This window comes from Armigeres subalbatus, chromosome 1, assembly GCF_024139115.2.
Source record: "Armigeres subalbatus isolate Guangzhou_Male chromosome 1, GZ_Asu_2, whole genome shotgun sequence".
Lineage (NCBI taxonomy): Eukaryota > Metazoa > Arthropoda > Insecta > Diptera > Culicidae > Armigeres > Armigeres subalbatus.
The window spans coordinates 160,633,192-160,651,808 of NC_085139.1; the positions used below are offsets into that span (position 1 = coordinate 160,633,192).

At 38.8% G+C, this 18,617-nt stretch overlaps 1 protein-coding gene across 6 annotated transcripts in view; it reads right to left on the minus strand.

The window, feature by feature from the left end:
* Window positions 1-5,377: 5,377 nt before the first annotated feature.
* The window catches only part of LOC134205427 (protein singed), a 191,987-nt gene continuing 178,747 nt past the window's right edge, over window positions 5,378-18,617 (minus strand). For all 6 annotated transcript variants that reach the window (XM_062680665.1, XM_062680667.1, XM_062680663.1 and 3 more), the window contains 3 exons: window positions 8,394-8,745; window positions 7,975-8,329; window positions 5,378-7,006 (listed from right to left, as the gene is read on the minus strand). In XM_062680665.1, coding sequence (XP_062536649.1) covers window positions 6,801-7,006; window positions 7,975-8,329; window positions 8,394-8,745 — 913 coding nt within the window. In that variant the 3' untranslated portion in view covers window positions 5,378-6,800. The remainder of the gene's footprint in view (window positions 7,007-7,974; window positions 8,330-8,393; window positions 8,746-18,617) is intronic.

Genomic DNA, 18,617 nt, shown 5'->3' on the forward strand with positions numbered 1-18,617 from the left:
TCCCTAAATTTTCTTCAGGATTTAGAACTGATAACATCTGAGTAAGATTTATTTATTTCCAAAATATGATGGGAGTGGGATTATGTTTTGTCTTTCTCGTACACAAGTTGTAACGAAAAGGCTGTATATTCACTACTAAGACGATTTTGTGATAGAAGGTACGGAGACCCATAGTGTTATATACCAATCGACTCAGCTCGACGAATTGAGATGATGTCTGTTTGTGTGTATGTGTGTGCGTGAGTGTATGAGTGTATGTGCACAAAATGAAACTCATCTTTTAGGCACTTATCTTGATTCGATTTGTTTGCAATAATGCATTTAATGTATTTAATGGGGAATCCTGTCCCATTGTTTCCTGTTGAAAATTGGCCAGATCGGACTATGGGATCAAAAGTTATGGCCAAAATACGATTTATATACAAAAAACACGCTAAGAAAATCTCACTAAATTTTTTAGTATATCTAATGTACGAGAATGGCTCAAACACCGCTAGGTGGATCAATCAGGGTTTTTATTATTAAGAATAAAATCAGAGTGGCCTTTACAGTACATAAAAGTCGTCGATGTTCTGCTCGGTCCATGGCGGTCCACGCAGTCTACGGAGGGTCCAAAAATCGTCCTGCGCACCTCACCTTCTTGTGCCTGTCGCTATCGATACCGTGAACGACGGATGATTCTCCCAACTGGTTCTTTCAACTTGAATCCAAAGAAGACCACGAAAATCTCTTTTATCAGCTCTGTATACACACTCGATAGATAGCAAACCGCGTGAGACTTTTTTCGCAACCTGTTTCGATAATAAACTAATTAAAAAAGCTGCAATCACGGGGTACCAGTTCTGATTATGCATTTCAACAACTGTGCGAAAAAATATGATCCCCAACGAAAAATGAGCGAGAACTTGTAACAAATGCGATAGACTTGTTTTCATGGCTTGTTGTGATTCAGAGAGATTTTTGCCTCTTTTTATCATTTATTTTTAATCAGATAAAGAACTGAGGAGTGAGAACTGAGAGCGATTTCTGCAAACCCTGCTATCATGCACTACCATATGCCTAATTCTCATACAAATGGACGGCCAAAATTTGTTTTAATGAAAACTGTTTCTATGCAACATATATTATGTGAAGAAATATTTAATTAAGAACGTTTTTAACCCTTCATAACGCCATAACGTTAACCCTTCAAAAAATGTCAGCGGTAAAAAAAATATTTTTTTTTGGTTTTTTTTGTTTGTTTTCAATACAGCATGCACGAAATAGTAAACAACCATATTTCTAGTAATAACCCGAATAGAATGGTATTATACGACTATTTTTCTAGCTATCATTTTTTGAGTATTGAAAATTAAAGAAGAATTGTTTATGGAATCATTCGAAATACCGTACGTTAATCATAGAATGTATGATATTTACGATAGGCTTTATGATATTCTGATTTTGGATGATACATTGAATGGGTTGTTAAGTATCGTTACCATTCAAAAACATCAACTTTTTCATATATTTTTGCGAAGACATTTTACCATGAATCATTAGTTTATCTCCATTTTTTGTTTCTAGTGATTATTCGGGTTATGATTATATTCAACAAAAACTTTAAATTGTTTGATTTTTCCTAAAGATTCTGCATTCGATTTGAATTAAACGCTGTACGATAATCGTTCAATTGTATGATTATTGCATTATAATATGTATAATTTGATTTCCCATAATACCATACAGGTAATGTTCTCATTCGGGTTTTCATTTCATAAAATAAGCCAACACAAGAAAGTTAGTATTATATATTGTATATTGCCTTTTAGCATTTTCTTCTTCTTATTTTCCAAGAACGATTGGAAGAATGTTCTCTATTGTTAGCTTCATTTGCTTTTTGCTGTTCTTATTCGACATCGACACAAATAAATGAAAACAAAAAAATCGAAGGTAAAGATTCGATTTAAGATCATGTTATGTAGCGATGTTCATTCAACAGTTTTGCCTGCGAATTATACAAAAAAGATTAATTTATTTAGTGGTGATGGTTCCTTTCTTACGAACTGCGATTTATAAGTGTCAGGGTGCGCTATAATCCGTAAGACACAAAATAGGGATTTGATATATTTGGAATAGCGCTGGAATTTCGGATAAAACATAAATGGCAAATAACAGCAACCCAATAGTTGACGCTGGTTGAAAGTTTATCACAATTGGTCGTGACGCAATACGGGATCATCGGATACATTGTGCTGAAGGCTTAGTATATCTACCAGAGTTCCGGCATCCTGACACGGTCTGTTGTGATACCGTTCAGCTATTGGGTCAACGTTAGGTCTTAATACTTTACTCTTCGCACACCACATATATTAAAGAAGGTCCAAGAAAATTCTTACCTTCACAGGCATATCCTCGCAGTTCAGCTGAATCCGCTGCAAGATCCGCTAGCGCAGTGCCATAAAACCATTTTACCACCAACCAGCGAATGTTTCTAGAAATAATTAAAAATAGATTTACTTCCCGATTTGATATAATAAAGTTTTACTTACATGCATTTTAATCTTTTTAAATTATCCAATTTTTATTTTCTTTCGTTGTTTCACTTTCACTCTTTGTATTACCGCCGACTTTAAGGAAAAAAAATATTACCAGTATTGGCTCAAGTCGAGCAACTGCCGCTGACAGAAATGTATTTATTGCACTAAAAATAAAACAAACCTCAACCCTGCAGTCGTGTGTAAAAAATAACCCAGATCATATCATTAATGATACTTTTACTACAGATTATTTTTCATTTCTCATTCTAGTAATCATTATTGCAACATGTATAATCCGACAAAAATTTTGTATGATCAGGTCGGTAAATGTATTAATCATATGATTTCACATGTATCATACAGTTAATGGTGATCGAACATGGAATAGAAATCGTATAATTTTAACCGTTCAGCCTACGATTTATTTCTATGCGGGAATGTTGTTCATTTTCTAATCATTACAAGGTATAGAGAATAAAAACAACAATTTTCAAGAAAACTTTGATTGCAGCGTGCTCGTAAAAGCGCAAATATGTGCAAGCAAATCATTCACTAAAAGGTGATACTAGGGTTATATTTCAATCCCCCATTTGCAGATGAAGGGAGATTTGGGGAGATTAGCATTACGGGACCATTTTATAGCGAAGAATTATGATAATTCAAGTTATTCTGCAGAACTTTTTGATTTAAATCTTTGCGTAAAAAACAAACCATACTATCAAAAAGCTAAGGTTTTAAGCTTTGAAATGGTATATCGAACCTTATGTTCGGAGAAAAATTGACTTCATAACATACAAATCAAAGTAAGAAATGATTTTTTATTTTCATCAGCTTTTTTCACTTCGCCAGCCCATAACTTTTGACTTAATAATGCTGCTGCTAAATGGATGGCAATCAGCAGTACCTATTTCGCACGTAAGAATATCCGCAATCACACCTGGCAACATCCGAGTGGAGACACTTGCTCACAGATAGACCACGTGCTGATCGACGGACGACATTTCTCGGATGTTATAGATGTAAGGTCCTTCAGAGGTCCGAACATTGACTCGGATCACTACCTTGTAGTTGCAAAAATTCGGGCGCGACTTTCCAGCGTCACGAATTCACGAAACAACAGAACGATGCGTTTCAATATCCAACGCTTGTCAGTTGACGGAGTTGCTGAACAGTACCACCAGAAGCTGGACGAGCGGATAGGAGATGCCACCGGATCTGGCGACGTCAACAGACTGTGAGAAAATATCCACGAAGCTGTGACTACAACAGCGCCTCACATATTCTCGTGATTGAGACGGTCGAAAGCTTTTTCGTAGTCGATGAATACCAAGGATCCAAGACCACACAGGATCTTCCGGCACAGAATCCGGCCTGCTGCCGCCGGAGAGTCGCATCGATCTTTTCCTGAATCCGGGCTAGGATAACTTTGCATAGTACTTTGAGAACGGTACACAGCAACATAATGCCTCGCCAGTTATCGCATACAGTCAGGTCACCCTTTTTGGGTACCTTCACTAAGATACCTTGCATCCAGTCGACCGGGAAAGTTGTGGTGTCCCAGATATTACGAAATAAACGATGCGGCCTGGCTGGCACTTGAAAAAGTTGTTCGAAGTGCTCGAACCAGCGTTTCAGATGGTCAGTTGGGTCGGTGAATAACTGATCATTCGCGTCTTTCACAGGCATCATCTTTGCTCCGCTTAAGCGTCGTGAGATATCATATAGGAGGCGAATGTCCCCGGTTGCTGCGGCTCTCTCTCCTTCGTCGGCCAAAGAGTCTGCCCACGCTCGCTTGTCCTGTCGACATGAGCGTTTTACTTCCTTCTCAAGAGCCGAGTATCGTTGACGGGCTAAGACTATGGCTCCTCTGGTTTTTGATCGCTCTATCGCGGTTTTGGCTTTTCTTCGCCCCTCTATCTTCCTCCAGGTCTCATCGGTGATCCATTGTTTGAACCGTCATCAAACTCTCCCCAGTAAACACAAGATCGTATATGACGTCACATAAGATGCTAAAGTGGAGGCCGTATAGGTACTTCCATATACAATATATACGTATATCGCTTCCACATCAGCGCATCATTTACGATTTTCGCATTGAAGTCGCTGAAACAGATCTTGATATCACCCTTCGGAATTCTATCTACGACAGCATTGAGTTGACTGTAGAAGTTCTCTTTGTCTTGCAGGTCGGCAGCATCAGTTGGCGCATAAGCTCCATAAGTCTTCCATTAAGCTTATGATAAAAGCGCGACCTGGAGGGCTAGATGGCGTCTGTGACGGAGTGCGATTTGGCGATCTTTCGGTGTGCGGTCTCTGTTGCTTGCGGTGGATGCTGACAGTCGTCGTTACTCGGAAATTGAGACGCATTGCTCGCAGTTAAGTGATACTTGACTGCAGGTAGATTTAGGAAAACCCAATCGTGTGAGCTACACAGGACTAGGACGGCTGCAGGTCGCTGGTGGGAAAATCACGTCTGCGATGAGAGGAATAGGGGCTTCCTTAATGCATGTGGTGAATCTCCGTACCTTACATTTTCTGCAGCGCCACGATGCTGGGATGTAATTCGTTGTAGATTATCCTTTATATAGACAATCGTTCCTATATATGATAATTAGGATATCTCTTGATGAGAGTCCAGGCTTAAGATATGTTTCAGTTATAATAGCAACATGCACATTATGAACTGGTAAAATAGTTCAGCTTTTTTACCTTTTGAAGAGCAGGTATCCCAATTCAACATTTTCTAAAATTTACTTTATTTCCAAAACCAAAGTCCAATTACAATTTTTCTTTTGAATAATAACTATGTTACCTCCGAACTAAGGTATGTGATATATTCTTTTGAATAAAAAAGAAAGTTATTATTTTATTGATATATTTACTTCAATTCGATTTGATTACACACATACGTTTACATTATGCTTTCTTTTTTCTGTATATTGTATCATTTTTATTTTTTTATAAATTCGTAAAATATTCCAAATAGCGTTTTCGTACGGACGATAGAAAATTATTCGCTGTACGTTATCCGCCGTTTTTTCTGTGCCAAATCGGGAGGCCCATATTTTTTCCCCATCATTGCGCGCTCAAAGTTATTTGTCGAAATATGGTCTGTTACAACACAAGAACACTTTTCTCGACTAACTTAAACATAATAAATTAGTATTTTTTACATGCTTTGCTAATGGAGTTCCTAAGCACTTAAAAAAACTCATATCTAATGATAAATACTTTACAAAGTTTGATGCAATTGCATATATTTGCGTCATCAATCGTGGGTATTGTACCCATACGTGATCTATGTTTGGTTTTATTATGATCTTGGAGACAGCAATAAAAACTAATGACGTTCTTGGACTGGGTCGTGCGTGAAAAAGTGAACTGATTCTATTGATGTTTGATTTGCTGGTGGTAGAACAAACCAATCAGACTGTTTGGCAGTTGTTGAGTTATTTATTATACAGTTCCATTTTATTATATTTTTCACAGTTTCATCGTTATTTGAGGAATATGGTCGTGATGATGGATCTCACTTCTTAATATGTGTCTCGCGGGCGTTGGGGTATATAATATGAATTTGTTGATGGACGTTTTCGTTTTAACGATTGGCAAAATGAATTATATCAAGCAGTGTATCACTTTTGCGGGTTGAATGTCTATCAACATCAAACACCTTCTACCTTTTATCAACTTTGTAGTTTAATCTTTGATTGCTTGCTTTAAGAATTGAGACGATAATGTTTGTTTGTGTTCAAGAAAAAGCATGATTTTGTTATGTCATACATTTTATTTTATTCATTCCATGTTTATGATAGTTTGTTTCTAATTTAAGTGATCACTAGATATTATCCCTAATTTAGCTTTTTTGATGTATGAATATTGCAATAAATATTACGCATGCATCATTGAGATGGTTGCTTCGAAATAACAATACGAATCTTCGAAATTATTTGCTCTAACGCTTGCTCGAGTTGAGAGCTTTCTTTTATCATTTTTTTCATTGACTGCATCTATAAAATACTCTATCTTTTATAATAAGAAAGTAAGTAAAATAAATTTACAAATAAAATATGAAGAGTATAGTTTAAAAGAGTGAGAGAGATTGATTGCGTCGTGTATGGTTTTCCTTCCAATGAATTTCGTTTGTTTCCGATAGTCTTCCATCGTACTCGTATAGTATGTAGCAATAGTAGAAGAGGTGCGAGAAGAGTAACCTAACATGCTAAAATTTCGAATGCGAGTTCTAACCCGAACCGATGAGATGCCGACGAAAGATGCTTCTTAGTATTCCCACTGTGTGGCCGTGTCAAATCCGGTGTCAACCAGCTTAAATGTGCCATTCTTCGTCGCCCCGAGGTACCGACCGTCTTTGGATCGCAAGCAGATGCGCGTGGGTTCTCGCAGTTCAATGTAGAATCCATCCACCGGTGTGTCAGAATCTGCTGCAATTCCTTCGCCGTCAATTCGCCAGTATTTTCCATTTTGACCTGTGAAAAATAAAAACGGTTTTAAAAAAATCCAACTATTGTTTAAAGACAAGCTTCTTGGAGTCCAAATTTAAGTCTACTCGGTTTTTCAAGGGCACACCACTCAGCGAACATTTCGTTAGAAGACGCCTTGAGAGGAAACCGCACTCGTCAAGGCCGACAACGCTATGAAGTATGTAGCGCTCTTCATTAAGGTAAGATAGAATCCGAAGCTGAGGGACTTAAGGGAGAACGTGGTAACAACTAGGCCGACTCAAAACGGAGAGACTCTATTCGAGCTTCAGAAGGACCATATGTGATTGACAGCTCGACTATGCAGGATCGCCTTCCAAAATCATTGGAAAAGGCGGAAGTAAAAACCGTAACTCTTGAGTCGGTGATTATGCGCTGGGATCTGCACAACCTCACGTAAAAAGAGGAGATAAACATACAGCGATGATTCATATCTCAGTGACCGCCGCACCGTGAGTGAACAAACAAGTTGATAGATACTTCAAGTGTCTGTAAACCAAGCTGAACAGTGAAAAGCTTAGGTTCCGGCTGAAGGCTGTAAGGATCGCAAGCGCGAACATAACGATATCGTCGGAGGTAGTATGCATTATTGCAGGAATGATCTCCATTTGCATCAGCCTGTCGGAAGAACTCGATGAAGGTGTTGAGAATTAATTTGAGCACGTGGTCTTCCGGAACGTTGAACCGATCATGGCACTTAGCTCGTTGGCTGATGAATTGTTCAATTAAGTACGGTAGTGGTAACAGACCAGCGGTGATTGGCACCCTCGTTCATCTGAATGTGTAGATCGAGTGGTATTTAACAGCATAACATGCCTGCTCCTCCGTAGTAATACCGTATGGTGATTCCAGAGATGTTGTTAGACACGGAGAAGAGTTTGGTGGGATCAAAAGCTTTGATAATAGTACCCACGAAGTAGACAAAGAACAGTGAAAGCAATTCAATTTAATCTTACCTTTGAAGTACACCACACCCTTGGGTGCACGCTCAACCAGGATGGTCTCGTAGATAGCCTTATTGCACTCAAGCTTATTGCTTCCCGGGGCACGATAACCGACAAAGCCCTGCTCGCACTTCAGCACCAGAATCGGTCGGTTGATGAGATAGAAATAGAATTTGGTGGTATCTTCGACTGCTTCAGCGGTGGCAAAAAGATGTCCCGATCGTTTAGTGGCCAGCAGCTTTCCATTGTTGGCACGGAACGACACAGAGCCCTCTCCATGCCAAACCAATTCAAAGAGTGCATCAGCCGAACGGCGGTTTCCAGTGGCTTGAATACCACCACCAGTGGAAAGACACCAGTAACGGTCCTAAAAAGATAAGAACATAACCATTGTAGAGCTTGAATTAATTTAATGGCCATAACGAACTCACCTGAGTTGTTCTCAAGGCCCAACGATGGGCAGACCAATCGTACTCCAGCTGGAACGTTTCGTTATCGCCAATCTCGTCCTGGTTGGCGGTTACGTCCACGCCTTGCTTGACCGAAACGTACTTGTTGTTCAAAGCAGCGACAAACGAAGCCTGTGGCAGCGAGTCTTCCAGCGAGAACAGCTCATCCCGAGTGACGGTCTGTGAGCGTGACTTGAGGACGGCCTTCGACCCAATTGGGGACAGATACAACCCATGGCGGTCACGCAATGCCAAGTGGCCACTGTGGTACTCGGCACTGAACAGACAATCGTCGGTGCATTTGGTTTCAAGCTTTCCGTTTGAGTTGAGGTACCTTAAAAGAAGTAAAATTGTTATTTTGGGACCGGTGGGATATGAGCTATCTTAGTTTATTCAATCAAGATGTTCCAACAAAGACATGAGAAAGAATATAACGAATATAACGTATTATACGCCATCTTCTTCTTCTTCTTCTTCTTCTTCTTCTTCTTGGCATTACATCCCCACACACTGAGACAGAGCCGCGTCGCAGCTTAGTGTTCATTAAGCACTTCCACAATTATTAAACTGTGAGGTTTCTAAGCCAAGTTACCATTTTTGCATTCGTATATCATGAGGCTAACACGATGATACTTTTATGCCCAGGGAAATCGAGACAATTTCCAATCCGAAAATTGTCAAGACCGGCACCGGTTGCTTATACACCATCAGGCAATTTTGTTTGTAGCGATAGAAGCAATGATATCGAACCTCGAAAATTGTTTTCCGAATAACCTAAATAACTCTTTCTAAAATACCTGACAAAAGTAAATACTGTGATTATGAATTAATTAGATCATATTTTTCTAAAGGTCTATTCTGGTTTTCTTTCACCTTCAGGAATATGGTTCACGGTTTTAGTTCCAATTTATTTCCAAACAGGTGATACTGAATATGAATAGATATCTGCTCAGAAAATCAAAAATTCCGTCCCATTTAAGATCGCTTGCGATTCTGCAGGGAGAGCATCGTGCTTGACTTTTGCATGCAGAATTGCATCGTTCCGCTTATTCGCCAAAAAAAGATTTCGCTTCAAAAAGCACCAAAACCCAATAAAAGCGTATTTTATGTTACCTATGGATTTATTTTCCATTGTTTTAAGACAAGAAAGTAAATTCAGATTTATTCAATGGAGAATAACACGTAGAAATCAAGCAATGATGCAAACCGCGAGTCGAATCATGAACGATTCTCTGTGCCATGAGGTGTTGACTCGCGCTTGATTTAAATTTTGGAAAAGATTTAGGAATTTGAGTTTTTCCCAACACTGCTATCGATATCCAATATCAACACAGTAAAGGTCGTCTTCTAACTGGGGTAGATTTTCCGCAAGATTTTGGTCCGCATGGCATTTAAATGGAGTGGAATTTTGGACGTTCCGTGTCAAAATCCAAGCAATTACGCAGCAGGAAATACATGGAAGCAAAATCTGGTTACAAGATTCCCAGGGTATAAGGCTTGGGAAAAAAAACTATAGAGATAATTTATTTTTTGTCACAGGAGAAAATCTTAATCTTGATTTCTATGATCCATATGATTGCCTTACAAAACGTTAGTCTTAGTAAAAATTATAATTTTTTTGAAATCTTATAATTTCTTTCAAAATACTAATTAGTAATGTATTCTATTTTTCTGTATTTCGCGGGACATAAACTAGAAATAAGTTGAAAGCTGGACGTTTCGCGGGATGCTTTTCAGCGTGGGACAAATTGTGAAAATGCGGAATCCCAGACAACCACACATCGCATAAGAATGCACGATCAAAATCGTTTACCGATCCAAGTTTCATCAGATTCGCATTGTTGTGCAAAGCTCATCAGTTTATTTATAAATTTTCCCGCACAGTAGGCTATTTTACGAGTTTCTTCCAGCTTCATTTGTTGACATCGCATATTCCTGCAATCAAACTCACATGAAATCGGATTATCTGTCAAACAGAGTTTGTTATCACAAACTACATCGCAATGCATAACGAACAAACTCGCATAAAAATCGTGCACATCGCATACACTTCCGTGCAACGTCGGATAAGAAATACACTTACATATATCGCCTCCACTTTTGTACGTAAAAAGTGTTTTCGCGACTGGTAAGCGATGAAATTTGTGCGCATAGGCATCGCATAACAGAAAAACAATTCTATTATGCATGCATTCTGGTTGTCTGGGATGGCCACATTATGATAGTATACGTATGGTCACATTATGATAGTCAAGTAGCATTGAACGCCTTGAATTCAGCAACATGCACGTCCAAACTTGTTTAGAAATATGTTCAATCACTCCAAACTTTGTCCGTAACAAAGTGTATCTGAATTGGGTTCCCGGTCATTGTGGCATTGAAGGCAACGAACAAGCTGATATGCTGGCAAGACTTGGATCATCTCGACAATTTATAGGCCCAGGACCATTTTGTGGTGTATCTGCGTGTGCTCTTAGAATGGAACTCAAATCCTGGGAACTTTAAAAAATAATTGCGAGGCAGTCAAGACGTTTAATTAAACCCAACGTATTTAGTACCGTTTTGGCTCAAATTCCGAACATGACTCATATTCCGTACACTGACGTTTTAGTGCCCAAAAACTAAAACTTCCATTGGTTTTCCACTTTAAGGATCAAGGTTACAAACGAATTCAAGATCTTATGGGGAAAATTATACATATAAAGCCAAAATAGCCATTTAAAAAGCGAGTGTTCGGAATATGAGTCATGTTCGGAATTTGAGTCAAACCGGTACTAGCAAAATTGTAGATCTTCAAAAAAAAATCTAAGTACTTACGCAGGCCTTATAACAGGCCATTGTCCGAGTCGATATCACTTGAAGCTGTTAGGAAAACTTCAAGATGATGTATGTCGTTTCATTGACCATTGTCCGGCAATTTAAAAAAAAGAATACAGTTTTTCAACAGGGGGCTGATAGAATCCTCTGAAGTTTGGAGAACAAATCCCAATATGGTAATAAAGTTCATCAGAACCATAATACCGAATTGGGACAACGCTGTAAGTCAAGGCGATGCGATTGCTCTACATAGCAATAATGCTTCAACTTGACAAAGCTATATCAAATGGGGCATATATCACAATAGATCTAAACGACGGTTAAAGGTTACAGATTCTGCTTAAGTCCGTTTCATTTTCCTTTTTTCTTTTTTGCTCAAGTTATAGCATTGCTTACATTGGGAATGGACTCGTTTACATTTCTATCCATTTTATTTATTGATTTATATATTTATTTATTGATTTATATATTTATTTATTTATTTAATAATATATTTTATTATTTAATAAATTATTTATTTATTTATTCATTTATTATGGGTATTCTAGCAGTAGTTGCTAGAATTGGAAATGAACGATAGTTCGTTTCCTACATCCAATTAAACACTTCAATTAAATTGCTACCACATTGGCAACTTGTTATCCAAGATGAATCTCCGCCCTCGAACCTAACAGAAAAATAAAAAAATCCGCATGAACTACTGGCAAGAGCAGTTATATGTTCGGCTCATTAAGCATTAAGTGGGTAATTGCATCAACATGTCGTTCATTTTGATTTGCATTTTGCTAAGGCAGGTGTCAGCGTGGCCTAACAATTGGGATCACCGCTAATTGTACATTCAAGTAAGTCTCAAGCAAACATCTACTGATTCTTTGTGTAAGAACAGCTGACCTGATAATAATAGAATAACACCTACGGGCCAAGCTCAAGATTTGGCCGAACATATTTTATGGCCAAATATGCCTTTTGACATAATAGGAATAGAATTTCATATTAAACCGAACATGTTGTTTGATTGAAAAATAAATAATCATTACTGTTTGTCTACAATTTTCCATGCGGACCTCAAATTGAAGCGGGCTTGGTAGTCATATGGCTACTGCTTCTGCCTCATACGCAGGAGGTCGTGGGTTCAATCCCAGGTCCGTTCCATTCTCGTACTTTGTATCTTTCTCATTAATTCTCATGTTCTAGCAATCGCTAGAACTGGAAATTGACTTTCCATACCGTTTCCATTATTTTCCTATACCTTCAACTTGAGTATTCTAACAGTAATCTGCTAGAATTGGAAATGAACTATAGAGCTCGTTTCCTCCTACATCCAATTAGAAATTCCATCAGTTACCTTCTCTTATCTATAACATTGGCAGCTCGTTAACCAAGACGGACCTCTGCCTCTCGAACCTAACTCAGAAATTCCAACAAATTCCGCTTGAACTCGTGGCAAGTGCAGAGGTATATTCGGCTTGCAGTGGGCGAGTGATTGCATTATCATTTCCTCCCCCTTCCCTACATTGACTTGCATTCTGACGTGGCAGGCGCCAGTATGACCTAACAAATGAGATCACCAGTACTTGTACATTGAAGATGTGTGCTAGTCCCAAGCAAACATCTGTTGGTTCCCTGTGCAAGAACAGCTGATCTGGTCATAATGGAGTAGCAACCACGAGCAGTCAATCAAGCTCAAGCTCAAATTTTCCATGCGGACCTCAAACGAGTAGATACTTTAAGGAGTTTTCAACACGAGACTATTGGAAGAGCTCCATTCTAATGATTTCATCCAAGTTAGAATAATAGATTGAGAAGCAGAATAGAATAGAATATAGTTGAGAAGTAGGCACAGCCTCTCCACACTCTTTAATATAAAGGGATTAAAAGTCTATAATACTATAAACGAATACAGAAGTCTACGGACGTAAAATCAAATAAATACATAGAATTATTGCGCAAAACATTGATTGTAAACTCCACCGGAGTATTAAGTAGAAATTGGTGGACATATGGCCTGCGATGCCGGTCCAATTAGGTGGGTGTGTGCACAAAAGAAAACACCACCCAAATAGAAATAAGAAGAATAAGAAGAAGAAGAAGAAGAAGAAGAAGAAGAAGAAGAAGAGAAGTAGGCCAATATCCAGTAGGAATGTAGAGCCATAGAAGAAAAGAAAATTATTGGTTCAACTAAATGCTATTTTCATTTTCCGTGAGCTGTTCGATCAAGTGACCTGTCAACCAAATGGCCGAATGGCATATTCGATCGTATGATCTGTTCAGCCAACCGACATTTTCGGCCAAATGACCTGTACGAATAAGCGTAATTTGACTACCGTATGACCCGTTCGGCTAGAAGTCATTTTCGGCAAAAAGACTTGTTTGGCTAAATTATTTCTTTGGCCAAACGTCTTAGGTTCAATAACCGTTTCGGCCAAACGGTCAATTCGCTTTGACGCACCCGCGCCGTTGCCATCTAGCGGTGACGGACGTGTGCGTGAAATCACTGTTTTTGAACATGGTGAAGTATAGGAAGTATATTTTAAAATGCTTTTAAAATGTTATTAACAGTGTTTTACTGAAAACTTTTAAATACATAGAGTTAGAGTTTTGAAACACTACATGTTAGGCTCCTTATCTACACATGTTTTTTTAATCAAAATAATTCAACTTTTGTGTTACCAATATAAAAGTAAATTAAATTTCTAACCCAAAATAATGATCTATTTTCGGTTAAAATGTGTTTTAACGCTTTAATAAGCATTTTAAAACTGACGTCCTATATCCCTTGCCGGGTGAAATAAAAAAGCCCCCATTTTGTTTTCTCGCTTTCGTCAGGGCCAATTCGGTCAAATGATTTTCGACCTATGTGGCATTCAAGCCGATGTCATAGAAGATAGAAAACCGTTGAAGATTGATATAGCGATCGCAAATAAGGCTTCTCTACGATACGGTTATGAAAATAATTACCAATTTCGGACAAATTCAAACTTTGAACTTGAAAACTTTGTTCGAAAGAACTCACGGCTCTACACGCAAAAAAATGTTGCGGTCGAAACTACCATTCCGAGGGTTAATTTAAGAATACGCACCGACGATTTTCAGCAGACAACAAACCCGTTTGATTTTACCATGCGCGCAGTAAAAATCAACTTTGGTCCTGGTGGAATGTTGTTGCTTGAACTGAATCAGTGGTGAATTTGTCCGAATGCGTGGTTAATTTAACTGAAAATTTGTGGTTGTTTTAAAAACATGGCGTAGTCTACAAAATAGTAACCGTTACCATGGAATTTTTCTCAGTGTAGCTTATTTTCAGTATAATTCCATTCTATAGTTCAACACTGTCAACCCTAAAATGCCGAGGGTGCTGATGATGTTAACTTACTATACCCTAGAATGGCATGAGTACCGGCTGTGGCGATAATTCTTATTCTTTTTGGCTGGGTTTCGCTGGCTTACCGTGATCAATTGTAATTCTGTAATTCTCTAGCGCCTGAAAAGTATGAGAGTAATTGTCACTATCATTGTCGATTGGCAGGGGTAGAAACCAGTGCACAGTGCAATAATTCTGCTTCGGCCTGGTACCATGGCCATGGAAATTGTCACTTGGCACCTCGATGCGTCAAGTGTGGAGATAAGCATCTCAAACGGAAAAATAACTATGGTTCAGTATCGCCAAAAATCCAGACATTCAGGATTAAAATATGCGAATTGCGGAGCGCAACATGAGGTCACCGCAAACAAAGTTCGCGTACAGGAATCCTTCGAAAAGAAGACAACCACCACCGGTGATTAACAACCAAAACAATCCGAGCCTAGTGCCTCCATGATACACAAAAGGGACAACACAACCAATCATCCCACGGCCAGCTACTCCCCCTGGACCCCAACAGAATGACAAAACAAAGCTCGTATCAATCGAATAGGCGGCTACGTTCTACACTCCGAAACAACTGCTTCTCCTGTTCAACCAATTGGTAGCTTGATTGCGTTGCTGCAAAACCCGGATGGACCAGATCGTGTCTCTGGGCATTTTTGTCATTTACTCGGTCGCCTTCGGGGTAAAATTTAAAGTTAACTAAAGGTCAAACGGATCGATGGAATGGTTCACAGCCTTAAATCAGTGAGGCAGGTGAAAATGTTCGTAGCATGCCACGCGCGACGGATGTCAAATTTTTCTTCGCTCCTCGATTTTTGCCGTTTTGGCTGATGATGATGATGATGATGATACTACCATCTATTGTAGCAAGGCACCTGCCGATAGCACTGGTCATATCTGACAAACGATTTGATCTTGTTTATATTATTGAATGCATTTCATCAAACTCCTGCATGAAGGACCAAACATGGGTGGGGTGGTTCCATACAAAGACACTTATGCAAAAACCACGGGATATGTAGAGAATCTCCTTCCAGAAGAAAGTTCGTACAATCAATAATACAATTAAGCCCTCGTTTCCCAGATTGACCCAATAGATGGGGAGGAGAGCCCGCCCTTTATCCACGAAATGTTAACAATTCTTATCTTCTATCCAAATCGCTTCAATCGGGTGCCGTTTTGGCTGATGGTTAGAAATTATTTTAGAATGAAAGACAATTTGTATACGCGTGATGTGTTTTGCGGCATGCGGTTCTTGTGAAAAATGGAATAATTTCCAAAAACCATCCATCGGTTGATGAGTGATGCATGTTTGTCCTGATTCGCTGCATTTGGATTCAAGATTCGTACGGATCGAGCGTGCTCAGTTCTATGCAAGTGAATAAATTTGGTGACATTGACTCACTATGGTTATACTCCTTTTTCATTTTAACAACTTTCGTGATCATTTTCCAAGGCTCCCATACATGTGTGAAGTTTATCCACAGTGCAAATAGCACGTGCTATCAAAGCATCCACCGTCAGAATCCACCACGTGGTGGCCAATATCAATGTAGCTTTTTTTTTTATTTGCGACGGAGGAATAGATTTTTTTACGAGTGGTACAATAATTTGTTAACTAAATACGCACTGGATTCGAGAATATCATTCTACCGTCTAGTAATCGTTGTTTGCTCAAATCCATAGAAATGGTTTAGAAATTTAAATTTGAAAACAAAACTAACAACTAACTTTATTTGTTCTCTTGAAAATGAGAATTCCTCTGTTTTCGCTTTCCCATGACTATCCTGCCTATTATTCGGATTTTTACGACCTGTTACGCTTAAATTTGGGCCGAGAAATATTTGTACATCAATTTCAGAATGTTATTTAAGTTTTATCAATTGTCTAAAGCTAAAATATATCAGTTTTTCTTTTCGCTTTGTTAAAACAAGTAGATCGATTGTGGAACGTATGATAAATGTGCAGAAAATCTGGTCATAAAAATGAAAATTTAAAAAATCTGAGGATCAAAAACATTCTTTAGAAAGTAGATAAGAATTTTAGTACCTATTTAGTGAGACATAGACAAATTTCAGATTTTTTTTTAAAATATCGATATCTCACCGATTTCAACTACCGTCGTCGGGGGTGACAATGGGTCAAATGGGTCACTGTTTCAACTACTTAGAACGCTTGTAGAATAGATTGAATGTATCTGAGGGCAAGAAGACTAAAATATAAGAGACCTTTTCGAACGATTTTGCTCTACGACCTCCAGACTGCCGGTGAGAGCGATAAAGCATTCTCACCCCCCAGACCCATTGTCACCCCCGATGACGGTACTTATAATCTTGGATACATGAGACCATACGTTCAATCTTTGTATGTGAAGTTGAGATTCTTTTGAACTCTTTTTAGACGTATTTGTGGTATGAATAAATTGAACAAATTGAGATAGTTTAGAAAGGATCAGTATATCACAACAGATGGATTCTTTGGAATTTGAATCTATCGGATCAAAACTTAAGAATAATTTAGTATCAGCCAAATTACCGGTTCCTCCGATTTAATGGCCAACCTATCACATTTAAAATTAAGATTTTGGCATGTGACTCAATCATCGTGCACGCTCCGTAAAGAATAGTGCTGGAAAATCTTCGAAATGCGCGTTGCGATTAAGCAAATTGCATTTCGTGTTTGCTGCAAAGTACGACTTGGATTTCAAAAGGCGGGATAAGAGCAGACAGCCATTGTATGACTTAGTACATCCGTCAATTGAAGTGCTACATTAGAATAAACAGATAAATTATATCACTTTTTGAAAGTGTACTGGCCAAGTTCATCTTTTTCGTCCTTGAGCTTAACCATCCGTCGCAGACGATTGAGGAACACATTGTACGAAGCCCGCGGATGCTCTTGTGCTATTTTACCAGATGCCACAAAATGTCGCTTAAGGTCTTGCACAAAAAACATGTTTCAGAGCAGACGCGGCCTCCAACATACTCCAGACAGTGAAATTCATAGGGTTTAGGTTCGGCAGGGGTTCGGATGGGCCCTCCTTAAAGATGCGCGGCTACAAAGCAAGACCATGCTGAGGGTGGCTGGGTTCGATTCCCGTTGCCGGTCTAGACAATTTTCGGATTGGAAACTGTCTCGACTTCCCTGGGCATAAAAGTATCATCGTGTTAGCCGCATGATATATGAATGCATAAATGGTAACTTGGCTTGGTTAATAACTGTGGAAGTGCTTTTTGAACACTAAGCTGCGAGGCGGCATTGTCCCAGTGGGGGATGTAATGCGAATGAAGAAGAAGAAGAAGGTTCGGCAAACTCGATGGGCGCTCTTAGCTCGAAATGAACCCTGGAAACCCCTTAGTTGGGTTTTCTTCACTTTTTGTGACGGCGTCTAATCCTGTCGTAAAACCCATCCCCTGGTATCAAAATAACGAAGTGCTCACGGTTCGACCATATTTCGAGACAAAATTTTCAAAACGACTTATATGCTTTTGTAAATAAAGATTCAAACGACGATTAGACAAATCTGATAGCTCTCCCACGCAAACCAAACCAGCAATAGGCAGGGGAAGGTTCCGCTACCTGTTGATGGTGTTGGTTTGCGTGGAAGAGCTATCAGATTCGTCAAATCGTCGTTTGAATCTTTGTTTACAAAAGCAGATAAGTTGTTTTGAAAATTTTGTCTTGATTTAGTAGAATCATTTCCCAATACGTATTTTGCATCATATAATTTTTACTTATGTAGCAGATCAATTGCCAGATCCTACATATTGAAATTTCTTGCGATTGCCCAACATTTAGTAGCTTAGATCGCGGTTTTTTGAACGAGTCTTCTTTTAAATTTCCGAAACTTCAATAAATGTTATCTAGATTACAGTCAGTCAAATGGCAGTGCTGTCGAACTTGGGTTACAGCATGAAGAAGCTTGAGGTAAATTTCTATTAAACTTTCTATCGGAAGCGATCACGAGGAACTTTGTCTTTCTACTTTCAAGACACTTAGTGTACGGTCTTCGAGTGTGAACT